Source organism: Rhizopus delemar, genomic scaffold, assembly GCF_000149305.1.
Source record: "Rhizopus delemar RA 99-880 supercont3.1 genomic scaffold, whole genome shotgun sequence".
Classification (NCBI taxonomy): Eukaryota; Fungi; Mucoromycota; class Mucoromycetes; order Mucorales; family Rhizopodaceae; genus Rhizopus; species Rhizopus delemar.
Window position 1 is genome coordinate 3,322,216 of NW_027137827.1, and position 22,527 is coordinate 3,344,742.

At 33.5% G+C, this 22,527-nt stretch overlaps 7 protein-coding genes and 1 non-coding gene across 8 annotated transcripts; 3 read left to right on the forward strand and 5 right to left on the reverse strand.

Moving 5' to 3' along the window:
* Positions 1–2,184: 2,184 nt before the first annotated feature.
* On the forward strand, positions 2,185–3,760 carry RO3G_01295 (uncharacterized protein; the record flags this gene model as incomplete). The annotated part of the gene is made up of 3 exons (XM_067655886.1): positions 2,185–2,299; positions 2,364–2,510; positions 2,637–3,760. 3 exons carry the CDS (start codon positions 2,185–2,187, stop codon positions 3,758–3,760), a joined length of 1,386 nt encoding a protein of 461 aa, XP_067511987.1.
* Positions 3,761–8,627: 4,867 nt separating this feature from the next.
* RO3G_19015 lies at positions 8,628–8,701 on the forward strand. Its single transcript has one exon. It is a non-coding gene; the product is annotated as a tRNA-Ile (tRNA).
* Positions 8,702–9,619: 918 nt separating this feature from the next.
* On the reverse strand, positions 9,620–10,686 carry RO3G_01296 (uncharacterized protein; the record flags this gene model as incomplete). The annotated part of the gene is made up of 5 exons (XM_067655887.1): positions 9,620–9,786; positions 9,853–10,136; positions 10,185–10,402; positions 10,458–10,588; positions 10,662–10,686. The coding sequence occupies 5 exons, from the start codon at positions 10,684–10,686 to the stop codon at positions 9,620–9,622; spliced, it is 825 nt and encodes a 274-aa protein (XP_067511988.1).
* A 912-nt stretch (positions 10,687–11,598) lies between these two features.
* On the reverse strand, positions 11,599–12,165 carry RO3G_01297 (uncharacterized protein; the record flags this gene model as incomplete). Its single annotated transcript, XM_067655888.1, has 1 exon — positions 11,599–12,165. One exon carries the CDS (start codon positions 12,163–12,165, stop codon positions 11,599–11,601), a length of 567 nt encoding a protein of 188 aa, XP_067511989.1.
* A 2,124-nt stretch (positions 12,166–14,289) lies between these two features.
* RO3G_01298 (uncharacterized protein) lies at positions 14,290–15,265 on the reverse strand (the record flags this gene model as incomplete). Its single annotated transcript, XM_067655889.1, has 3 exons — positions 14,290–14,458; positions 14,509–14,862; positions 14,913–15,265. The coding sequence occupies 3 exons, from the start codon at positions 15,263–15,265 to the stop codon at positions 14,290–14,292; spliced, it is 876 nt and encodes a 291-aa protein (XP_067511990.1).
* A 1,312-nt stretch (positions 15,266–16,577) lies between these two features.
* RO3G_01299 (uncharacterized protein) lies at positions 16,578–17,574 on the reverse strand (the record flags this gene model as incomplete). Its single annotated transcript, XM_067655890.1, has 4 exons — positions 16,578–17,036; positions 17,098–17,208; positions 17,263–17,447; positions 17,496–17,574. 4 exons carry the CDS (start codon positions 17,572–17,574, stop codon positions 16,578–16,580), a joined length of 834 nt encoding a protein of 277 aa, XP_067511991.1.
* A 359-nt stretch (positions 17,575–17,933) lies between these two features.
* On the forward strand, positions 17,934–18,443 carry RO3G_01300 (uncharacterized protein; the record flags this gene model as incomplete). The annotated part of the gene is made up of 1 exon (XM_067655891.1): positions 17,934–18,443. One exon carries the CDS (start codon positions 17,934–17,936, stop codon positions 18,441–18,443), a length of 510 nt encoding a protein of 169 aa, XP_067511992.1.
* Positions 18,444–18,974: 531 nt separating this feature from the next.
* RO3G_01301 (uncharacterized protein) lies at positions 18,975–19,835 on the reverse strand (the record flags this gene model as incomplete). The annotated part of the gene is made up of 3 exons (XM_067655892.1): positions 18,975–19,227; positions 19,283–19,601; positions 19,652–19,835. 3 exons carry the CDS (start codon positions 19,833–19,835, stop codon positions 18,975–18,977), a joined length of 756 nt encoding a protein of 251 aa, XP_067511993.1.
* Between the last annotated feature and the right edge of the window lie 2,692 nt (positions 19,836–22,527).

Consider the following 22,527-nt stretch of genomic DNA (forward strand, 5'->3'; position numbering starts at 1 on the left):
ACATGTAAAAAATTGTTCTTTCATTTAGAATAGAAATGTCTGCTTCTTTTTTTTTCAGTGCTTCTATGACATTCATTAAATGAATCAGTTCCAATAAGAATTGTACTGCCATAAGAAGAGGCATGATTGTCGATAACATTCAACTTGTGTTTAGCATGTGGTCAATGTTGTCATATCCAATATTTACGCAGTCAACAAACTTTATTTCGAGCATTTGACTGTCGTTTGTGAAAGTTAGATGATCAGGAACTGAATGAACTTTAGCATTGCTGTTTACAATTAAATGATGATTCTATTTGCTTATATTTTACATGATCCTAGTTGGTATAAAATATCTTGTAGACACTGTTTCGCCAGAGCTAGGTCAAAGCAAGATTTAAAAGAAGCTGAAATTCCCTGTGATCCCAAGGGTAAAAATGAGCAGTGAGGAGACTAGACAAATAAATCCTAGTTGGGATTTTGAGGTAACCGATTTAAAAATTTCTGCCGTAGCTGTAGAGGTTATGATGACGGTTTATTTCATACAGAATGTAATCTATAAAAGTCCACCAAACAAAGCAAGAGGAAGCACTTTGAAAGAAGCATGATTTGTGAGCAGTATGATATTCAAGAGGAAGAACAGAAAACCACAAATGGCTCCTAATATTTATAGGCTCGGTACATCTCAAGATATTAAATGACATGATTCTTGGTAAGTAATTGATCAAGTTGGTTAGGACAACCCTTTGATTGATCGGAAAGACTATGGAAACATCATCGGTCACAGCAACTTTGTTCCAATCGAGATACGAGTGTTTAGAAAAGAAGGGCTTCATAGAATATGAGAATAAAGATATATAAAAAAAAAGGGTATGTAAATACCCGACTTTAAAGTAAAAAATCAAAATAACAATTAGTCTTGAAAAGTATGCATGCAATCAAAAAATAACGTCTTTTCAAATCCTTTGTTCTTCATCTTGTATCCTTGCATACATAAAATACGATTTGATATCCAAGTGTACTTTTTCTTCTCATGAATTGAAGAGGCTATTACATTTTAGTAATATACAAGTTGACAATTAAAAATAGAAAAAAAAAGGGAACAATCCACCTTTACAAGCTTTATCCAAATGGCCAATGCATCTCATTCGTATTTCAACATTAGATCAAAAGCTTTCCCTCTCAACAATTTAAATTCAATGCATATTATTTCAACAATAGATTTAGCCAACAACATGGGTCATTGACAATTGCATCCTCCATTTTTACAACTTAATTTATTCCCCCAAAAAGAGTGATTACTTTATTTATCATCCAATCCAACGGAGTCAATGGTTTCAACTAGGGATTATCAAGCTGAATTCGATTATGATTCTTGGTCAAAAGCACAAGGTATCTCCTCACCTTCCTCCCATGGCTCTTTTTCTTTCAGGCCATCACCACATACTCTTCCTCTGCCCTAGTCAAGTGCAACTCTTTCTTTCTTTTGTCAGAGTAGCAAAAGAAGATGGACTTCATAGGTCTGCTTTTGTCGAGCGGTCTAAACCCACAGACCTTACTTTTTTGCCAGCCATCCATCATATACTGTGATGAATGCGTACAGTTTTCAGTCAATGCATGGAATCCATGAATCCGTTGCTATTAAGAAAGAGTCCATCAAAGAAAAAATTCGTAATGACATAATTTACACATTCTACAGAATATATAAAACTTCCAAAAACATACTAGTGACTTTATCAGTAAGTCTTGAACTTTGCCTTCTTCTTTTAAAAATAGAGGGTGTCTAAATAATACAATGCTGTGTCAAGATGATATTTCAAAGAATGCTTTTCCAATTGCAAGTAAGAAAGACATAAAGAACTCTAATAACAAGCATCTCGAACAGTATGTGTCACCACTGATAGAAAACAATCTATTTTATTTATAGGGCATGTACCTCAAAAGAGAGTTCTGACTTGCCAATTTCTGCTCAGCAGAAAGTTTATCAGATCTAGAATAATAATAAAAAAAAGGATAAAAGAAAGAAATCCTGTGCTTCCACTTGGATTTTTATCTTTTTTTCTATTCAGAAAAGAATTTGTTTTTTTTGGGTCAAGCCAAATCGTTTTATCCAACAAGCATATCCATCCACTTTTCTTCATCTCTTGTACCCCGTACGTTCATCGTTTCTCCTAAAAAAAAACGATCAAATTATTTTTTTTTAAAATGATAATCGAATGTAACCTTAATTTAGATCATCTACCTGATAATTCATTACCTGAAGCTACTGCTTCTTTTGAAATAAGAAATCACAATGAATCAAGTTCAGATGGAACTGACAGTACGGTTTACCAAAAAAAAAAGAAAAGTGGTAAAGACAGGACTGATGGATTGAGTATTTATAGTTGAAGTGGATGAAAAAGTAAAAGATCAAAATGAAGACCCGTTACCTTCTGTTATTGATGAAGAGGATCAAACGGATGGTGGCTATGGTTGGTTTGTTGTATTAGGCGCCTTCTTGGTTCAAGTGACAACATTTGGCACATGCACAAGTTGGTAGGGTGACTAGTTTCGTGTTATATTATCTAATAATTTTGTTATAGGGGTAGGTTTTGAAATAAACCCCATGGGGTTCATCTATTGGATGATAACCCACCTTTTCATCTCTCTTTTTATAGGCGTCATGCAAGATTATTATGAACAATACATGTTTGATCGCATTCAAAATGCTTCACTTCATCTTAGTTTTGTTGGTACTCTTGCGTTGGTTTTCATGAATCTCGGCGGTCCCTTTTCCCAAATCTTGGTATCTGCCGTGGGCATTCGTCCTGTATTGATCATGGGCACCCTCTTTATTTCTTTGGGTTTGGAAATGGCAAGTCTTAGCTCTCAAATTTGGCACTTGTATCTCTCTCAAGGTATGTTGTTTGGTCTGGGTGCTTCCTGTGTTTACATGGCTATGATGGGGGTAGCTCCTCAATGGTTCAATCGACGCAGAGGTCTTGCACTTGGCATGGCTGCTAGTGGCTCCGGTATCGGTGGTTTAGTTATACCGAACATCATGAATTCCATCAATAGTTCATTGGGCCCCGGTTGGACGTATCGTGTCTTGGGTTTCATTTGCTTATTTTGTGATGTTTTGGCCTGTATCTTGGTAAGAACAAGAAATCCTGCTCCACAAACTCGAAAGCATCTGTCTCAAATGATTGATCTCAGTGTTCTTAAGAATGTTGATTATTTCTTGTTCTGTATTGGGTCCAACATTGGTTTATTCGGTTACTTTGTTCCTTACTTTTTCTTACCTTCCTATGCTACCCATATCGGCCTCTCTGACACGCAAGGCTCATCTACAGTCACCGTGAGTGCTGCGGGCAACTTTGTGGGTCGAATCATGATCGGCTTTCTGGCTGACCGCATCGGAAAAATCAATTCAAACTTGATATTTACCGTCATCACCAGTCTTAGCTCACTGCTCATCTGGACCTTTGCCAACAGCTATGGCAGTCTGATGGCCTTCTCTGCTGTCTTTGGTCTTACCAGCGGCGCCTATTTTGCTCAAATTTCTCCCATCACTGCCTCCATCCTCGGAATGAAAAAGTTTCCCTCGGGTTTATCGCTTTTGCTGCTCACAAACGTCGTGCCTGTGTTTGGCCCCAATATGGCTGGTGCGATTGAGAGCGGGGTGAATTCGACTCCTTACTTTAGCTACAAGATATTTACCGGTGTCGCTTACTTGGTTGGTGCAGTCTTTATTCTTATGCTTCGTCTTCGACTTAGTCGCAATGTATTTGCAAAGGTTTAGTTTAACTTGCTCCCTTTTTTTTTTTTTTGTCATTAAAAGAATTTAAATAAATCAAATTGCTTATCATGGGCTATCTGTTGTTAATAGAGGTTCATAAGCTGCTTACATTATCATGTGCAAATAAATATAAAATCACAGACACATGTTCTCTAGAGTCTTGTTCAATTGTTCTATATCTAGCATTCGTCAAAGCATCTTGATCATCTGTATCATTTTTTTGTTTGGAATAAATTTTAATTTGGTGATATTGACAATCATGTTAAAATTAGTATTTTTTTGGTCTAAGCAGTATATTTATCGTCTCAATGTCTGAATTTGTTCATCATGAAAGCAGGCTTTCAATTCCACAAAGGTCCTCTCCTTTAAAGATGACTTTTTATTTATTTCACTCCAAAGATCGCTTCATTGCAATAAAGTAACATATATTTTACACATAGTGTACCTCTTTGAAGTGTTTTAAGTATTTAAAATAGGACAAAGAAGAATTAACGAGACCGATCAATAGTTCTAAAGTCGAATGTTTTTATTAAAGAAAGATTTCAAGACTATTTATATTAGGTTGAGCAAGACCTGAGATTAGATGACCGATATGATTTGACATGAGAAAAACTTTATAAACTGATGTTCACAATCAACTGTTAAGATAAAAGTGAAACTTGGCTGTTCAGGGCAGTGATAATTATCAGGATCTATTCTTATTCAAACTCATTTGTAAAGATTTAGCTTAGAATGATAAGACTGTATCTTATTGACATGTCAAAACATGACACTCTTGGACTAGAAACTGATAAAATAGTTTTAATTAAAAATGATAATTCATAATGCCTATGTTATCATCAAACCTGTATAACTTCTAAATTCAATAAACAATATAAATGTTTTTGCCGCCTCTATAGTAGGATATCTTGTTTAAAGCATGACAATAAAGCAGATGAAAAGGCAATCTGTTATATAACGGTACGAATAATGAAATAAAATAAAAAAATAAAAAACGGTGCACACACTTTTTGAAGCTGGTTTTTATTTCAATTTTGTTATGTTCTTCTGTCATATTTACCTTGATAGCTTCTTTAATGGCGTGTGGGATCACTCAAAAGGACTCTTGTGCTGTATAATGGTAAAAATAATAAAGGAAAAAAGTAAAAACAAAGATCAAGAAACAGTTTTAGTACTTTTTGAGACTGATCTTTATTTCAGTTAAAGTAAAAATTATTCTAATTGAAGGCAGGGATTTATATCTTATTGAATTAGTGGCTTGATATCTTGTATTGTGATCGTTTCTGTGATATTGGTGAGTAGTTTGTAGTCGATTAAGAGTAAAAGTAAAGTGTAAAAGGGAAACTGATAATCGATGAGACCCTTGAACCTCTTTATTGAGTGAAGACAGGAGAGAGCTCATTAAATACAAACTACGTCTTAGTTTATAAAATTAATAATTGAGGAACCGAAGTTGCACAATGTAAATTACTAAAGTTGTTTGTGAGTACTGATGGCTATATAACACGTAGTGTTATATAGAGGTAGTTTTAAATTATATGATATAGAGATCTTGAGTAATCTCACACGACATTTGAGTATTTAATAAGGAAAATACGACAGTTTCTTCTAATCTTCAGGTACTTTAGCAAGTGTTATCTCTAATTATGATTATGAAAACTTTTCATTTGTTCTTTTGTATGTCTGTCATAGATTATCTTTTATTCTGGGAATTCCTCAATGATTTGAATAACGTTATTTTACCCGTTATTTCAATTATGTGAAAGATTAGCAATATTCCTGACATTGGATTGGATTCTGTTATTTTAGTTGATACTTCTTCTTATCAAAGAGCTCTCATGAATACAATACATATTCTAAAAGAACATGTTTAATTGGAATTGATTGTATGATCTTATTTAAATAAACTTGTATTTTATTTTATTTTAATTATGATCTTGTATTAAGACTTATATTTATTAATGTCAACTACAATCAATTACTGTTCTACAACAATCATTACAAAGTCTACTATTTATATTCTTCTATCAGTTGGCGGGTAAATGAGTAGTTATGAGCGTAGATCCAATCATTGACACGTTTGATTGAATAGTGATCACTGAATTGATTATGAAAATTTTTAATTCGTTGTTTTTATAGATCTTATTGTTCTTTAACTGATCTGGGAGAGTTGTCCCGTCTTCATTGAGAGGAAAGATATATTTATATGAAATGCCTCCTGTCAGATCAAAGTTGACTAGGTACCTGATCCATTATTATTCATTTACAGAAATGATGAATAGTAAAGATCATGACTTATTTAGTGCTCATGTTTACTTTATAGAATGAATCTAATAGTGATAGTTTTATATAAAAAGAAGAAGAATATATTTTATTTAATAAAGATTTAAATTATTATCTTTTATCAATTTTAATGTACTTCTTTTAGTTGTGATTATTCAATGTCCATTATGATCAGACTCTGTTCTACAACACTTATATCCTTTTGCCTACGCCAAGCTATTTTAAATATACTTAATTGTTAAAAGTAGCTGCTTTTTCTGTAGCTTTGCATGGACATTCTTTTTTTTAGGATGTTTACTGCAGTGGTAGAAGACATAGAGAATCCCAGCTCCATTAGCCTGAGGAACACGCCTCTAGCTGTCTGTCTATCTCCTTTGAGCACCAATAATCCGATGTACTTTCTAGTTAATACAGGAGGAACCACAGGATGGACGTCTTTGCATTCTGTACCACTCTTTAAAAACTCCTTTACGTAACGGTCTACTATTGATGAATGTATTCCAAAAGTCTCTATAATTTCTGTGCATGATCTACTTTCAAAAACAGCTAATCTAATTTTAACTTGCTTGCTGTAGGCTTTGGCCTTAGCAGGTTATACGTATAAGACGTGAATACATAAACAATAGAAAGATGAATTAAATTGAACGAACTTGAAGCTGTTTGAATAACGATCTCAAAGCATACTCCCAGGGTAGTTGGCATAAATCAAAATGAACAAGGTTAGCCCTAGGAATATAGAGAATTTTGCAACTCAAATGGTGCGATCCAGTTTTCAAATAAAGAAAGTTTCTGAAGTGTTTTAAGTATTTAAAATAGACAAAGAAGAATTAACGAGACCGAACAATAGTTCTCAAGTCGAATTACTTTTATTAAAGAAAGATTCCAAGGCTATTTATATTAGTTGAGCAAGACCTGAGATTAAATGACAAGAGATAGTTACGACCGATATGATTTGACATGTATAAGAAAAATTTTATAAACTGATGTAAATAATCAACTGTTGAGATGAAAGTGAAACTTGGCTGTTCAGGGCAGTTGGTAATTATCAGGATCTATTCTTATTCAAACTCATTTGTAAAGATTTAGCTTAGATTGATAAGACTGTTATCTTATTGACATGTCAAAACATGACAGTTTCAAAAAAGCGGAACTTGAAATCGCGTACATCCATCATTTTGTTTCCATAATATTTGATAATCTAGTATATTAAAGAGCGGAGGCCAGTTTATTCACTGTGGGGAATTGTTTAGGATAGGGGGTTTTAGGTAAAAGTAGTATAACAACAAAGATAAAGAAATACTGTTAGAACTTGGTATCTCTTTATTAAGTTAAGATAACTAAGATTGAATATGATAAATTCTACATGTAAAAAGTGAGAGTATTTATAGACATGATACGGATAAAGAATTAGGACAGATTTATGATCAATTCGACAGAATAGATGATTACTATTTCTAATTATTAGTTTAGCCTGTTCCTAGCTTGTATTGTCAATTATGCTATTGGGATGGTTTCAGATAACTCTGGATGTAGGACTATTTAGGAGACGGTACGGATGAATATAAAATCCTCTAGTTTCGTGATTGGATATTATGGCTAATAATAATATCTCAGTTAGGATAAAGGTTTACATGACTTAATGATGATCCGGTAAGTAATTGTCATTCCTTATTCAACATGCTCATATCATCAATAAACTATATTACAACCACGCCATCATTTGACTGTGTGAAGTTAATATGAATAAAGCTTAATATAAAAATCTAATCAAAGTCTTTTATTAATCTGTGTTGGGAATAATGTTATAAATGATTCCAAGTTATGTCAACATATTATTCACGATCATATTTGGTTCCTTTCACTAAAATAAATCGACTATAATCTTATGTATCTTTTACATCAGACAGTGTTCTACAGCATCATGTTCTGAATGCTCAATAAACAAGACATAGCAAGTGTTTTAATCGTAAGATTAAATAAAAAATTAAACAAAAAAACAATAGCAGCAATATAAAATTAAAATCCTTCTTTATTGCAGATTTCTTTATATTGCCAAAGAGCCCCGTTTAATGGATAAAAAGTTGGCATCTATTTATATTCTTTGTGAGCGTAGATATAAAAGATATAGACTCGGCAACGATGTCGTGCTGAAGAACCAATGATTAAGCTAAAGCTTGTCGATGTTCTAATATATGCATCTGAAGTTGAACAATAGAAATAATAACCAGTCAATTAACTTTGATCTAATTACTTTTGGGGTTGACAATTGACTAGACTCTCTAGGATGACAAATACTGATCTTATTGTTCTAAATTTGGAAAAGTGTGGAATTGTTCAATCATAGTTTAATCTTTGTGTATCGTTATTTATTTTAATACAACTGATATCTTATAGAAAATAACTATGTTTACAACAGCAAGCTCTACACAACCAATGCCCATCATCATAAGGATTTTCTTTGGCCTTAAAAGGCACAGCCCATGAGCACAAAGCATAAGAAAACAATTAATATGAAGAAGAAAAATTTTTAATGGCCCAAAATTGTAGGGTTTCGGCCGTATCAAACTACTGATTTACACCGTCAAGTGGTCGCTTAGCTCAGTTGGTTAGAGCGTGGTGCTAATAACGCCAAGGTCGCGAGTTCGACCCTCGTAGTGACCAAAGTATTCAACACATTTCGGTGTCTTCGAAGTAATTTTTATTTCATCTGTTCGGATAAACTATTAAGAACTGAGTTTTGTTTGCCCTGTTCTAGCTATTGTGACGAAGCAAATGATAATATTGGTGCCAATGATGATTGCGTCTTGTGAATCCCTATATTGAATCTATTCAATTTTTTGAACCTTATTTCAAAAATCAAATCTTATTTTCCTTTGTCTATAAAATAGACAAGCTTTTATTTCTATTTTACTTCACTTATCTTATATTCTTTTTTATATAAATAACGAATAAATCAAGTATCTTTATCCCTGAATCTTTTGGTATAACACTCTTAAAACACAAGCAAGACAAGTCCCTTGAAGCAAATTATCTTCATTGTAAACACTTTCAAACCTCTCATCCAATTACTTTATTACAAACAAGTCTGATCAACTTAACAAGATCTGGTGGTCACTATTAACAACGAATCTACCTTTAAAGCTCTTATCAAATCTTCTTATCAATTTTATTATCAATCTAAAAAGCTTATTCAAATCCGAAGCCATTAAAGCAATAAAAAGTACACTGTAGAGCGACAATAAGGTTATTTATTGAGTAAAAATATATGATTGATTTTAACAAGAAAGTCCCTGTTCACTTAAATTTTTTTGCTCTATCTTAACTTTTATCAAGAAACATCGTATTGATCTTACACATAAGATCTGGTAGTCAACGCAAGCAACTCACACTTAAATCATTACTCATTTTGCAATCAAATCCTACCTAAACCTTTGATTCTATATCAAGGCCTATTTAAAACAAACCTATTTGACACTGTAAAAATTTTACAAACTCCAATCTCACATTACAATGTTAATGCCAGCAAAGGCTGCAGTTTGTGATTTTATTTACTTTTGAATCTTTTTCATTTTTTGAACTTTATTTCATAATCAAACCTTGTTTTACTTGCGTGACTAAAGCCAGTAATGCTTCCAATCTGGCACCCATTGTCTCGACATTGCTTGGGAAAAAGAGAGCTGATGTCTTCTGAATTCGACAGACGTACGTCGATGGTCGATCCAGGACCATGACACAGAGCTTTAAACCTATTGTCAACCGAAGAAATCGGAATGAGACTCTTTCAACAACTTACATTCACAAAATATATTTACTCATAGTTACAAATCCGACAATCGCGAGATCGTACTGGTGATGAGGAGTGACTTTGATCAAATGGCATAATTGGTCCTTCATCATTTTAGGACATTTTAATCCCAATTCATGTAACTCTTTGGTGCCATTGTCGCCATCATCTTTCTTTCCAACTTCGGCACATTCAAGCTCTCCCTCATTGCATTTGAACAACAAATCAGTTCTGTGGCTGTGCTTTTTGCGATCGTTCGCTGATCGTTCTCGGTTCCTTCGGTAACTGCTTGCAAAGCTTTCCTTCTCACCACTAAAAAATTATATAATCAACTAATTAATATATGATTTTCAGTCTTACCATCGTATGTCCAGATTGACATTGTCAAATGCAGTGTCGATGAACGACCAAATGCGTCGGATCATGTCAGCTTCTGTTTGGTCTGTGAGAGGAAAATAGTTTCCTTGAAAGAGCCGTAATGCTGAAATGATAGAGGATTGCGCCCATTCAAGATCAAAAGCTTGATCGAAATCATAGTGACGCTTACGTGTTTGACTGATCAAAGCATCCAATGTTTTCTATAAATTGTAAGAAAAAAAAAAAAAAAAAGAAAGAAAGAAAAGATGCGCTTACAATATCAGAAAAATGATTCAGGTAATTCAGCAGTTGGTCAGGACAAGGTGGAAGCGTATGCGGCTTGTGTCTGCGAATTTCATCGATCCCATCGTTCGTGAATCTGTTTTTCCACAGCGGATCGGATGGATCTATAATAAAACTATGGGACAAACTGTCCTACAGCAGTCAGCAATTTTACTATTGACAAGAAAATATATTTACTTTTCGAATTGGCATTGGAGGCCATGCTGAAAAATCTCATTCTCAACGACCTTTCCTATCTTCAGAATCCACTTTTTTTCATCGATCATATTTCCATAAGCCGTGTGAAATCTATCCAGGAACGCCGGTGAGACAGTTGCCATACTTCTGTTGCTTCTCGTTCTATTGCTTGTTGTACTGCCGCTGGGATTACTTGCCGACGTTGCTCTATCTTCTTCTTTGCCTGCCGGGATCTCAGACTGAATAGCTGTATCAATAAAACACTTTGCAGAATTGTTTTTTTCTCACTTACGGAAAGAATCTTAAGGGCCATCTTTCCAAAATCGATATTTTTTGTATTGACTTTTGGAGGCTGGCGTTTTAACATGTTTTTGTAATGGAATGCTTGCGCTTTGCCATATCTTGTAGACACACGAACGCAAGATCTTCACCTTTCACGTGGTATGCGACAATAGTTTTTTCATGGGTTACAATAAAATCTACCAGAGTCGGAACTGTAGTCGATTGAAAATACGGCTGAAAAACTACATAATAATGAGCGAACAAAATAAAGAGCATAGACTTATGTAAACATTTACCGTCATAAAATGGGAGTGAAGCAGTTGTCATGGTGCCAAGATGTCTTTTCTTTAAACATAATCTTATATTTAAGGTCCAATTGAGCGCAAAAATAATATAATAAACCTCCGCCCGGATCAGACCAATCCTTTAGGATGTTCATGCTTAGAAAAAAAAAACCCTCTTTTGGGAGCAAGAGTAACAAGAGTAAAAAATGTAAAAGGGGAGGAATGAGTGGGGTTATCAAAGAAAAGCTAAAGGAATTGATTTAACCATATAAGAAGCTTTTGACCTAGGGGTGTTTGGCAGGAATCAGTTTCTCATGGTGTAGCTGATCCAACTCATGCAGTATGGAGCATATAATCGGCTATCGCTGATATCAGGTGAGAGCTGAATTTGGGGGAATCGAAGGATGTAGAGGAAACATGTTCAAAAGGAATGGCAGTGGATCCTGGACAGTTTCAGGCATAAACAAGCGTCGGTGCATATCAAGGCTGTTGATAGCATGATTCTTAGAGAGCTGTTGCATAGGGTGTTTTGGACATGCTCTTGGCTTGCCACTAGGGAGCCAGCCAAGTCTCCAGCGTATACAGTGGCTACGCTCTGGATTAGACATGGGTAACCAGAGTATAGGATCCATGGAGATCGATCGACGGCAGTGAGAAAGCTGTTTGGAGGTTCGGCATTGTTGACGGATCTCTAGGTTCTGTTGCAGAAATCGTCGTTTAGCAGCCTTGAATGAGCGGATATCAGATTCGTCCGTAGTAGATAACGCCATTTTCCAAAGCGAAGTCTGAGAGAGAAGGTGCCGTTGATGCCCTTTGGTACACTGGATATAGGGTAGTAGGCGGTGAATCAGTGCGTCTTCAGGTAAATGTAGAGAACGAAATAGGAACTGCGCTTGTAGTATACTGACTCGTTCCGACATGAGGAGCAACTTAGACATGTGAAGCATAACCTTAGTGGACGCTTTGCCTCAAGCACCGTATATTTTCCTGATGCAGCTATTCTAGGCTTTCACCAGAGCGTGAAGTTGATGGACTGTGAAACAATTGATAGCTAAGCCGTACTCGAGCTGAGACTGGACGATGTGAACTTAGAATCTAGTGCAGAGAAGCTAGGAAATACCGGAAGGATTCACACCAATGGATAACAGCATGTTCATCGTTGCAAGAGCCTTGTGGGTATTGTGTTGAATTAGCTCCTCTGAGTCAAGATAACCACCTGGTTTAAAGGGAACGCCAAGATATGGAAATGTGGTTTCTCTTGGTAATGGCAAGATGTCTTTTGAGAAGTGAAGCATTCCATTGCCAACAACATTTTCTCAGGAACTTTTACTTCGTGTGACTTCCAAATTTTTTTGTCTTTTGTTTTTACTGAATGACGTTTTTTCGAATGCATGACATCAAGGTAAAACGCATTAGAACGTAGGATCCTACCTTTGTATCGCTATGCGCAGCTTAGGATTCGGGTCAAGTAACATCATTGCATAATTGGGGCAACTGTCTAGACTTTCCCCAGTTTCCTCATGATTTGTGCGACTTCACTCCTTTTTTTTATAGGAAGAGAATTTTCATTATCACTTATCTCTTATATTAAAACTGCTGTGCTGATTGATTGTGTACTCAATTCCAAATGCAATCTTGCGCTTTGGTAAAACTATCTTGTTCTGTAAATTTGCTCCATTTTACTTTGAATTGTATTATTTTCGAGCAATTGATCCCCACTCTTTTTATTTCACAACTTGAAATGGAAACCAAGCAAGACATATGTAGACGAGATTTCCTTGGTTTCATACGGGTTAACAGTTCGCCACAAACCGCAATGAAGACGTGCTGTGATGATTCAGTCAAGGACTGGTCATAATCTTATAGATAATAGCATCCTTACAATAATTGTAAATAAGTTAAACTTATCTGCAAATAAAACATTAAAGAGACTATCGTACTACATCTATAAAAGATAACTAAAATAGTGATAGGTCGTATACACGGCTATAGAGACCTTGTATTCTTACATAATGAATAAATGGTAGCATGATTAATTTGGTAATCTACTCATTTGGAATTTCCTTATGTTCGATGCAGCATTATATATGACACGCTTACATAACTGATGGTTCAGATAATAGTATATTTCTATGAGTAAGCCAGTTATGGCGCGTAACGGAATTAAATAGAATGATCTATTGACATATGTACATATATCTATATTTAAATAACTCAGCATTTCAACAAGTATATAAAGAAATATTTTTATTTTTAATAAAGACCTCGGTCAAGTCAAGTTAACTTTTACTGTCAGCCACAGTCTGATAATTACTCTGTTTTTTTTTTTTTTTTTTTTTTTTTTTTTTTTTTTTTTTTTTTTTTTGGCTTCCCAACTTGGATTAGGATGAGAATATTGCTAATAAGAATGATATGGGCCAAAAAAAAGAAAGCCAGTGGATACCTTGTAGATCTACAACAGCTTAGAACGATGGTAAAAGATCCGCCAATGATAATAAAGAGCTCATCTATACTTTTTTAAATGAAGTACTGGCTATGTTTTTACGATTGCATCTGCTGCTTTACATAGATATATTTTAATAAAGTTTATATTATTAGTTGCATGCGCTTTTTAACTCTCTAAGTTACTTGATATTAATCTTGATACCATTTGTATGTAATAGTTTTAAAAATAAACCACTAATAGTAATCTATTCTAAACCTTAGATTCAATCAGAATGGGAAGCCGAATGCTGGTAATATATTAAGTAATATGTTTATATACTAGTGTCAGCCAAGACTACATCATGATTTAGCTTTAATTCAGTGATCTATTGCAAATTTTTTTTATCCAGTCATCCCTTCTCTCTTGTTCAGAATACCTTACAAGTATTCTCTTCCGCTGATGAATGATCCACTGTTTTGGCTTTATTCATCGGCAATGCTTGCCCGATTCATAAATACTGAAATGGGTGCACAACTGAAAAATCATGCTAGGGTTTGAAAGTAACACATAGAACGGTATCTTGAATACTTTATACACTGCTTTTTATTACTCATGCACAAGATATTTTATTGACAAATTATTTTTTCTTTTTACCGATCGTTCCTCTACAACTTTCACTCCCGCAATGGCACATTTGTTCATTTTCTACGTTAAAAGTAGAGAAATTATAATCGTAAGACAATTCTGAATAAGCAGGGATATCTTTTGAAGCAAACACACCAAAGTGGGCTTCACCTCTATATGACCTATAACAATCACCTTAATAAGCAGTTTCCTTATCTCCTTCATTTCTTACCACTTTTCAATATGACAATTAGGATCGCAACTATGATTGATAAACCTTGCCTCAGTTCCTTTTGTACAAGCATCAATCACTTCACCTTTTGAATACTCCAAAAAGTAGAAATTATTCTCATTCACATAATCCGTACACATTCTTTCTTCACATAACTTTTGGCTAATGATCTCGCCTCGATATTCAATGACAAATGCGCCCTTTTTTATATCTTCCAGTGTACGAAGACCCCAGCCACGTTGATCTGTTTTGAATACTTCGAGTTTGTATTTTCTTTGCTTTTTTTGAAATCGATTGTTGGAGCATTTGGGTCCACAAGGACAATGTTTGGGATCGCATTCATAAAATAGTAACCTACAGCGAAAAAATAAGATGGACAAATCTTTGATATATATAAGCTATACCTATTGATGCAATCATCACCACAACCAACCTCATTTTCACCTGTAGGTTCTTTACAGTGACATACATTTCGTTCATCAGGACATAACTTGGGCTTTCTTTCAACAAATAAATTAGACCTAATCTTTGTAAACACAGGCCGCTTATCCTTCAAGCTTTTGATTAAATTCAATTCTCTTTCTTGCCATATAAATGGGGGTAATTCGAATTCTTTGATGGTCAGCAGTGTAGATTCGCCTTGATGAATAGGCAAAGGCAACTCAAAGCGTGTAGGTTTGTTTGTGCCTTGTCGGTTTTCAACTGAATAAAGACCGTGGCCGATGAATTCTTTACGGTGGAAAAGTAAATGACTCATCTTTTTAGGTGTTGGTGTTGCCTTTTTGGGCGCGATTTTTTTTAATGGTCTTGCCTCGTCTGGATTTTTTTGTTTGGCCCATCTTAATCCACAAGCATTGCACAGACTATACACAGGATATGAGAAAAAAAAAGCTTCGTGTATACAAACCAGTCTATTTACGTTCTATAACCTTGTGGACCTCTACGCCACTGTGGAGTATCTATTGTTTTACATTCTGTACATGGACCATCCTCCTTTTTGGTATCTAATTTATTGTCTTCTTTTATACTATTTAGTTATATGTTCTTTATAAATAGATAATAGTTTACTTTCTATATTTTTTTCATTTAGATTTATCTTGGAAATAGCTCTATTGAATTGTATTAGTCGTAATAATAAAACAATAAAATCTTTTCTACAGTGAAAATAGTTGATCATCATCAACCTGTTGAGTTGAATTTAATTTTCTTCTTTTTGGTATGTTTAACGCGTCATCATCTTCATCATCCTCTTCTGTTGTTGGGGGAGATAATGATTCTGTAGTGGGTATTGGTGATGATAAGGACTTATAATCAATCAATGAAACTAGTGTATCAGTTTCATGGTCCAAAATATGTACCATTTGCCTATAAAAGTAGTTTAGTTTTATGTCTGCATGTCAACCGTCTCTTCTTTACCCAAAAGTTGTTTACCTTTTTTACAATTAAAAAAGAGAGAGAAGAGAAAGAAGTCAATTTTTTTTTTGTTAAGGGACAAGTGAAAAAACAATTGAATTTCCGACATCCATAAAAATATTTTTTTTTTTCACTGGATCAAACAAAAGTATGATTTTTTATTATTATTATTATTGTCATATATACATATGAATAGATTATATACAGAAATTAATATTAGTGGGCAATAGTTAAATAGTGATCATGTCGTGAATGATGAAATATTGATTTTAATTTCAGAAATATGCTTGGTTGAGTAGCAACATGGGGGGATCTTTGCCATGGTTTTGATGTATATGAGTTGTGTTTAATAAATAATTCAGGATAGTCTTTTTCTTCATCATGTAATACTAGTGGATCAAATATACATTCTACAAATGTATCTTCTAATGCGCCTCTTTCAAAGTAAACAACAGCAGGTGGTTCTTTACTGATCTTAACCGTCTTCTTTTCTGAGGAAGTCTTGTTTAATAATATAAATAATTTTGAATGTCTATGACTCATTATATAAGATATACAATAAAGAGAAAGAGAGAGAGAGAGAGATGAAAAGAGCGTGTTCTTGCTTTTATTTTTTTGTATATAAAAGTGGTGTGATTCAAATGTAGCACAGAAGTCTATTTTTCTTTTTCGTTCACTAACAAAGTTTCCAATTCCCAAGTCCTTTGTTTTGCGTCAATCGAAAACTCTAAATCTTCCTTTGTGATTGAATCCCAATATTTGTAAATCATCATAACAGAGAGTAAATTGAACATGGTACCAAAGAACATACCATCTAAATAATGTTTGACTTCTTCACAAATTGTGACTGAAAAGACGTACATGGTTACCAGCCCACTCACAAAAAATAAAACACCAAATGCAATATCACCCAATGGCCATCGATCTTCCAATGTATAGACTACCAAGATGATTTGTGACACGGTATAAGTGAATATCATGATACCATTCAATATATAATAAATAGTCCAAATCATAGATGCTGTAGCCGTACTGAAAGGTGAAATGTTTAAAAATGTAAGGATCGATATAATCCAAACAAGTAGAAATACAATAAAACTTGATATTCTCATAATCTAGTAAAGAAGTAACGCATTAAAAAATAACACAGAAATCTCCTGATTATTATCATGTTACCCATAAACTGATTTTTGTTCCATCTTCAATAAATTGAAATCCAATAAATCCATTTAATAGCAAACACCAACAAGTAGCTGTTATTAAACCTAAATGTGCTGCTGTAAAGTACTAGGAAAGGAAAATATTATTCTTTTCCATTTTTAAAATATATAAGATTCTTACGGGATATAAGATGGAAGCAGTCGGAATGATATTTGAAAGTAATAACATTTCAAGAAATACCGTTACCAAATAAAGCTGTAAAAACATTGCGATTTCCTTTCTACCCACTGCAGTATATTTTGTCTTTACATGATACACCATTACACTTGTCATACAAAGTGCCACAATATTCATAATCAACGTAGCTAGCTCTGTATAAGTAATTTAATAAATGAGGGGTGAGTAATAATTACCGGGCTGAAAGATAATAAGACCACCTATTTCTACATTTCTTGAATAGCACATGGCCTCAATGCCATTAAATTTTCCCATTAATGGACACAGTGTTAAAGCTACTGTTTGACATATGCCATCAAATTTAAATGATTGAAATTTAAACAACACCATTTTATAAAGTGAAAAAAAAAAGGAAGAGGACAATAAAATAAATTTTACTACTCTTTCTCTATTATTAAGGAATGTAGTGGTGTGTTTGTGTGTTCTATTCTATTTTAATATAAACCATTCTATAGACAATAAATCTTTCTATATTTCCCAATCAGCTCACTTTTTCATGAATTATAAACTCCACCCTTTTTTCTTTCTATTAATTCTGCATATAAATTCATGCTAAATTTAACTTTTTTTTTTTCTCATATATCTCTTTAATCTTTTTTCTTTTATATTAAATAATGTCTGTATCAATTACTGATAAACGTCGTGTTGCGCTTGCTTATGATGGTAGTGACGATGCTCGTAAATTATTTGACTGGACTATCAAAAACATCATTCGTCCCGAAAGTGATCATCTCATTCTCTTATCTGCCGTGCAACGATCTGCTAGTAATGCTGTTCCAGGAAGAAGAAGATCATCCAGTCCAGAGTTACCCATGCTGTCTACCACAGCAACCAAGATGGATCAAGCCATGGAGGAAACAGAGCATCATCCCACAGCTCGAGAACGTTTAGAAGATATGTCTGCTCAACTTCGAAAGGCCAAGATCTCGAGTGAGGAACATATCCTTTGGGGTGATGCTAAGACACTTTTACCTCGTTATACGCAGTCGAACAAAGTGGATTTACTTATTATGGGTTCTCGTGGTTTGGGAGCTGTGAAAAGCGTCTTTTTGGGCTCTGTATCAGATGCTTGTCTAAAGGAGTGCCCTTGTCCTGTTCTTGTTGTGCGTAATACTACTATTTAAATAAAAATAATTATTGTGTGTGTATAATATATATTTTATGTATTGTGTGTGTTTATATAGTACATTTTATTATCATACAATTAATAAGGTTTAATCTTGGCCAATGTCCTTAGTTTCTTTAACGCCACGGCAAATGCACCTGCTCCTGATAAAAGTGCGAAACCAGTCACAAGCCCAAACGCATAAGGATCATCCTCAAAGTAATTCTTGAGATTCATACCCAACAAGGCACCATATCCACCCACAATGGATGCAGATAATGTAAAGATCGTTAATCGGATATCATACCACATTAATGAATTGCGAGACACGTCCAAGATGAGCTGTACAATTTCTTCTGTGGATCGCATATGTTGTCTTAGTGTCGATGCCTTGGCTGCGATTTCTTCTGTTTGTTTATAGTATGCCTCTAATAAGAGCTCTACCTCTTCATGATCGTGGGCTGCTCTTTGTTTACCGGATGATTTATCTGTTAAATACATTGCCGCCAAATCATCGTCTATTCTCCAATATGATATTAGCTTATATCAATCACAGGTATGACCTATGTTTACCGTTGTCTAATACTTCTTCTAACGCATCTCGAATAGAAAGTGCATCTTGTTCAAATTTAGCCAGCTTCTTTGAATATTTTAATAAATCTCGCAACTTGTCACCGTTCATTGACTCTTCAATGTCTGCCAAATCTTCTAAATCACCCAATAGTTTATTCACAGGCCCTTCTAACACATCCAACTCAGATTGTAACGATGAGGTCGCTGATATCAATATAGCTTCCAGAGCCCTGTTTTAGCATGAGTATGGTATCAGGGAATAATGAAGCTTCACTAGCTGGTTACCTGAATTCGAAGGGTAAACTCTCCTTGGAAGATTTAAGTCGTTCTTCTAAATCATAAATAAATACACTTTGATTATAGCTATCCGTCGATCCAAAGGTATCAAACAAGACCACCAAATCGCTCTTTAATAGTGCTTTCAAATGAGCGATACTTACCAAAATAGCTTGGGGTCTAACCAAGATGGTGGGCTTTTGGTAAACAGAATAGGTATCAATCGTTCTTAGATCGCGAGGTAACAGTGAATGGTGTTGACAGAAATCTGACTTGAGAAACTCGCCTGCTGTGATCTTGACAGAACCATGCTTATCAAACTCAGTACCTAATAACAAAGGAATTAGCATAAAACTCATTCTGTACCATACAACTTACAGCGTAGTTTCATTTCGTTTACTTTTGTTGGTAAAGCAATAACTCTTTTATTTAAATTAGATTTAATTGTAGTTGTTGTTGCTTCAGTGATTGAAGAAGGTGAATAGTGTACACATCTCCTATTGGGTATAAATAGCTTTTTGCTTGTTGGAAATAACTTGGCATATTTTATAAACAAAGACATTTTAAAGAAGCAAAAAAAAAAAAAAAAAAAAAAAAAAAAAAAAAAAAAAAAAAATCAAGTTAAGGTTCAGCTTCACCTATTTCGAATTTTTAAAACGCTAATATCCAGCTCTCTTGTCTATTTAAACATCTACTCCTTTACTTATCATTGTATATAGCAATAAAGAGCGATAATAAGAACTGAAGGATTCTTTTCTTCTCATTGCTACCATGTTTACGGTTAGTAACATGTTTGAGTCAGTAACAAGGTTTACTCAAGAAGAGCAAAGCAGAGTTGCTGCTATTATAAATGTTTTATGTAGAAAGGTACTTGATAAATATCCATTGATACACTCTCTTATACACTTTAGTATTATAATACAAGGATTTATAGTAAGTAACCATCATATTTTAAATAGTCATTGATGCTTAGATCAACTACAAGAGCCTTCATGAAGTAAATATCACATCATAAAGAGGTATAAAGTAATAAGGTAGCAATTATAAATAGCAAAAATTAATGAATTACGGAAAGAGTGCTTGAATAAAAGTAACATTTTTCAAGAAGTATTCTAAACAAGTGCATCAATTCTATTTCCTTACTTATAAATCACAATTATAGGCTTTGGTTGTGATGTAATGCTTTATTGTAGCAGTAGATTTTTTATTTAGATCACATATAATCATAAGAGATTTTTGAATAAATTGAATGAAGACAAGGTTTTAAGTAAAAAAAAATCGTTTGAAGTGACTAGATCTTGTAATTTAACATTATGTAATTTTGATAGAATAGGGGGTCGCAGTAAAGATGATTAGGATTTAAGAGACTTACTTGCCTAGATTGTAAACTAAAGCTTAAAGTGAGTAACAAAGAGATATTTCGAAATAAATAAATAAAAAATTAGTTTACAAAAGGTAAACAAGGAATAAAAAGTAATGTCGAGTGTTGCTAATATTATGGACTATAGTAAGTGTAAAACAAATAGATCTTTTTGAAATCGAAGTTAAAACGACCACTAGGTTGTAATTTAACCAGCTATAAGAAAAATATAGTAAAACGAAAATAAATAAAGAATAAAAAGAAAAGAGATTTACCTTAATGAAAGTAATTCAAATATAAATAACAAGTACAAAGACTAAATTTGAAAAACGTGTGCTAATTTATTTTATAAAAAAATTGATTCTATTTGTTTTAATATTCTATAGTATGGCTCTATTTATGGGCTTCGAGATATAAGTATCTCAATAAAATTTGAATAAAAATGATTAAGGGCAATTGATAGTAGAATAAATCTTGCTTGTTGTTAATGACAACCAGATCCTATTAAGTAAATAAGACCTCTTTCAAAAGATAAAATAACTTAATTTGAATAAAAAGAGATGCACTGAAGATTGTTGACTTCATAAGGCTTATGTTGCTTGTACGATAATATAAAAATCAGATACTTGAGATTTACTTGAACAAAAAGGATGTTTTAAATATAAACATAATAAAATGTTCCTTGCATAACAAAAGTTAATGCAACAGAATTATTTCCCAAGCCTTCATTGCAACAGTATGTTTACAGAAAAATATTATGAGAATTAATGACGTTGTTAAATGATAATATTATTATTATATATTCCAGTTCACTCTAACTTCTTTAGCAGTATGATGTTGTTAGATTTATTAGCCTAAGGTTTAGATTTGGAGTTATAATGAAATATCAAAAGAGCTTTTTAAAGGATGATTGAAAAATTCATTCAAATAGATATAAAACAAACAAAAATGAGGATTTGATAAGTTTAGAAGTTTAAAATGCAAATATCAAAAGTGAGTTTTTAAATCATGAGTAATAAATCCTTAGCATTTCCTCTGTTTGATGAGTTAATGTTTGGTAGGATCCGATTGATAATATTAGCTTTTGAATTGATAGAAAAGATTGTACCAAAAGACCGTTCCTTTTGTTTGTTCAAAAAGTTGGTTTTTGTGCTGTAAAATCTTTATTTTTCAGGGTTTAGATAGGATTGAGATAAGTTGTTAAAGCTATACATTAAGATTGGCATAAGAAATTGGATATAGAATGTATCCAAATGAATAAAGTGGAATAGATATAGGTTTGCGTGTTAGTAACCAACAGACCTTATTAAGTAGATCAGACTTTAGTTGAATAAAAAGGTAAAGGTAAAGTAAAAATAAAATAAAAGGGATTTACAATGAAATATAAATCTCAAGGGATTATTGGTTCTTCCTATCTATACAAATAAAATAAAAAGAGAGAATTGGATCCAAAGGATATTTATTGTGATAGTTATGTTCTAGTAAAGTACAGTAGCGGACAAAACTGGTGCACAAAAATTTTTTTCAGCTTTTAACTACCATTACTTGCTCATGATAACTGCAATAGTCATGAAGCTATATTAGAAGGAAGATATACTAGTCAGTGTAATTTACGTGTATTCCTAGCATGACTTTGTTAAAACTGAGCGAAGAGCATGCTTTTCATTTATAAAAATCTATATTTTCTAAAAACCACAAAAGTGACTAAAATCTAAGGCTTTGTATAATCATCTCATCTCTTGATATCATCAAATATTCTTCCTGGCATATGCTAGTAGTATGCGTATATATCACTTTCAATAAAAGAGCCCAGCTCTTTAACTATTCTTTTCCAAAGATCATCTTTCCTTTTTGGTCTGGTGCCGTATCGTCATAGCTTTGCCTTCAATTGCCA